The 2480-nt window shown below is 51.7% G+C and overlaps 1 protein-coding gene across 1 annotated transcript; it reads right to left on the bottom strand.

Moving 5' to 3' along the window:
* Positions 1-245: 245 nt before the first annotated feature.
* LOC147960174 (uncharacterized) lies at positions 246-752 on the bottom strand. The gene has a single exon (XM_087533193.1). The coding sequence runs from the start codon at positions 750-752 to the stop codon at positions 246-248; it is 507 nt and encodes a 168-aa protein (XP_087389319.1).
* Between the last annotated feature and the right edge of the window lie 1728 nt (positions 753-2480).

Below are 2480 nucleotides of genomic sequence, written 5' to 3'. Positions count from 1 at the left end.
CGTGGCCTGCTCTTGGCCCATGTACCTTGTGTTGGGCTTCTTGGCGTGGCTGGGCCGCGCCTCCTCCTGATGTGGCTTGATGGCTTGTGGGTCCGCACCGTCAGGGTCGCTAACATCCCCTCCTCCTTGAGTGGCGGCTTGACCCCAAGCCGCTACGTGGGGAAAGCGGGCCTGCAGAGCTTGCCGATCTTCCCATGTGTCGTCCAAATTGGAGGTGCCAGTCCATCGGACCTTGACTTGCTCGATCATGTCTCCATTCTTGCGGCCCATTTAGACTGTAGGATCTCACTAGGAACAGCCAAAGCATTAGTGTTGTAAGGAAGTTCAGACTGAACTGTCGTACCAGGTGACAAAGATCGGCGCAGCTGGGACACGTGGAATACTGGGTGCACCGTAGCCTGCGGTGGCAGCTGTAGTTTGTAGGCCACCGCGTTGATCTTCTGGATGATGGGAAACGGTCCGTAGAATTTGAAGGAGAGCTTGTGGTTTGCCCGAGGAGCAACTGATGTCTGAATGTAAGGTTGAAGTTTCAGATAAACCTGATCGCCCACCTCAAACTCGCGGAAAGAGCGCTTTTGATCAGCATGTGTCTTCATGTAGTTCCTGGCTCGATGCAGATGCTGCTGCACCAGGTCTTGCATGACTGCGCGCTCTTCCAACCAGGCAGACAGGGACGGGACTGAGCATGATGTGGACGCCAAGATGCCCCAGTACTTGGGTTCGTGGCCAAACATGGCTTTGAAGGGCGACATGCCGATGGCCGAGTGATGGGAAGAATTGTACCAAAACTGAGCCAGTGGTATCCAATAACTCCAGCGCCTCGGACACGCATGTGTGAAGCAGCGCAAGAAGGTTTCAACGCACTAGTTCACACGTTCTGTTTGGCCATCCATTTGAGGGTGGTTTGCTGTGCTTAGTCGAAGCTCAGTGCCTGCATACTTGAACAGCTCCTGTCAAAAGTGACTGGTAAAGACCGGGTCCCAGTCCGAGACAATTGCCCCAGGTAATCCATGTATCTTGTAGATGTGAGTCATGTAGAGCTGGGCTACTTTGGATGCTGTATATGGGTGAGCCAGGGGTAAGAAATGAGCATATCTGGTTCGTTTGTCCACAATGACCCAAAGACAGTTGTGCTTCCCAGATTGCGGCAGTCCACCCACAAAGTCCATAGTGATAAGATCCCAAGGTTCTTTCGGAATTGGCAGAGGCTGCAATAGACCTGGAGAAGCTGTTCTGTCTGGTTTCGCTTGTTGGCAGATCGGGCAGCATTGCACATATTGTTGCACGTGAGCTTTCATTTTTGGCCAAGCGAACAAGCGTCGAATCTTGCGATATGTAACTGGGTAGCCCGAGTGTCCCCCCAACGAGCTATCATGGAAGGCGTCAATGATTTGTTGCTGCATTGTTGTCGATCCACCCAGCCATATGCGCCCGCGGAAACGAAGAATACCCTGTTGCAGCGTAAATCTTCCTTTTGGGTCTGGCCATACTGCGAGCTGCTCGAGCAAACGTTGGGCTTGGGGGTTGCTGTTATAACTGCTACTGATGTCTTCCAACCAGGCAGGTTGACAGATTGTCACTGCAGATAGTATCTCATGAGGGTTGGCACGAGACAGAGCATCTGCGGCTGTGTTTTCCGAGCCTTTTTTGTATCTGATTTTGTACTGAAGGCCCAAGAGCTTAGTGAAAGCTTTTTGTTGCCAAGGGGTGGTAAGTCTTTGCTGCTCCAGATGAACCAGACTCTTCTGGTCCGTATATATCACAAACTCTGCATGTTGTAGATACAGTCTCCACTGATCCACTGCCATGATGACTGCCAAGAACTCCTTTTCATAAGTTGACAGCCCTTGATAACGTGGTGACAAAGCCTTGCTCATGAAAGCGATGGGGTGCCCTTTCTGTTACAGAACAGCTCCAATTCCTTTGTCACTAGCATCGGTTTCCACAATGAACTGCTCCTGAAAGTTGGGTAAGGCCAGAACCGGAGCGGAGATTAGCTGTTGCTTGAGTAACTGAAATGCTGTGTCCGTGTTGCTTGTCCAGACAAAGGGGACCCCCTTTTTTAGCAGGTTGAAAAGGGGTCGTGCGATTACACCAAAGTTCCTCACGAGGCGTCTGTAGTAGCCAGCCAGGCCTAAGAAACTTCGTACCCCTTTTGTATCCGTTGGAGTCGCCCATGTGCTGACCGCTTGAATTTTACTGGGTTCTGTGGCCACGCCTTTTGCACTGATAACATGGCCGAGATAGGACAGCTGTTTTTGGCCGAACTCGCACTTGGAGAGCTTAACTTTCCACTGATCTCGCTGCAGTAGTTGGAAAACTTGGCGCAGATGACTGGCGTGATCTTCAAGAGTTTTACTGAAGACTAGGATGTCGTCGAAGAAGAGCAACACACAGTCGCGGAGCAGGGGTCGGAGTGTGGTATGGAGGCCTCCGTTGAAAGTGGCCGGGCCCCCAGCCAACCCAAAGGAGACCACCTT

The sequence above is a fragment of the Triticum urartu genome, chromosome 7A (genome assembly GCF_056163025.1).
Source record: "Triticum urartu cultivar PI428250 chromosome 7A, HENAU_Tu73, whole genome shotgun sequence".
Classification (NCBI taxonomy): Eukaryota; Viridiplantae; Streptophyta; class Magnoliopsida; order Poales; family Poaceae; genus Triticum; species Triticum urartu.
Note: the sequence above shows the minus strand (reverse complement) of the source record. Positions and strands in the feature narration are given on the sequence as shown.

Bases quoted from the DNA above. Each gene is read 5' to 3' on its own strand.
- LOC147960174 (XM_087533193.1), bottom strand. From the start codon at position 752: ATGTCGCCCTTCAAAGCCATGTTTGGCCACGAACCCAAGTACTGGGGC.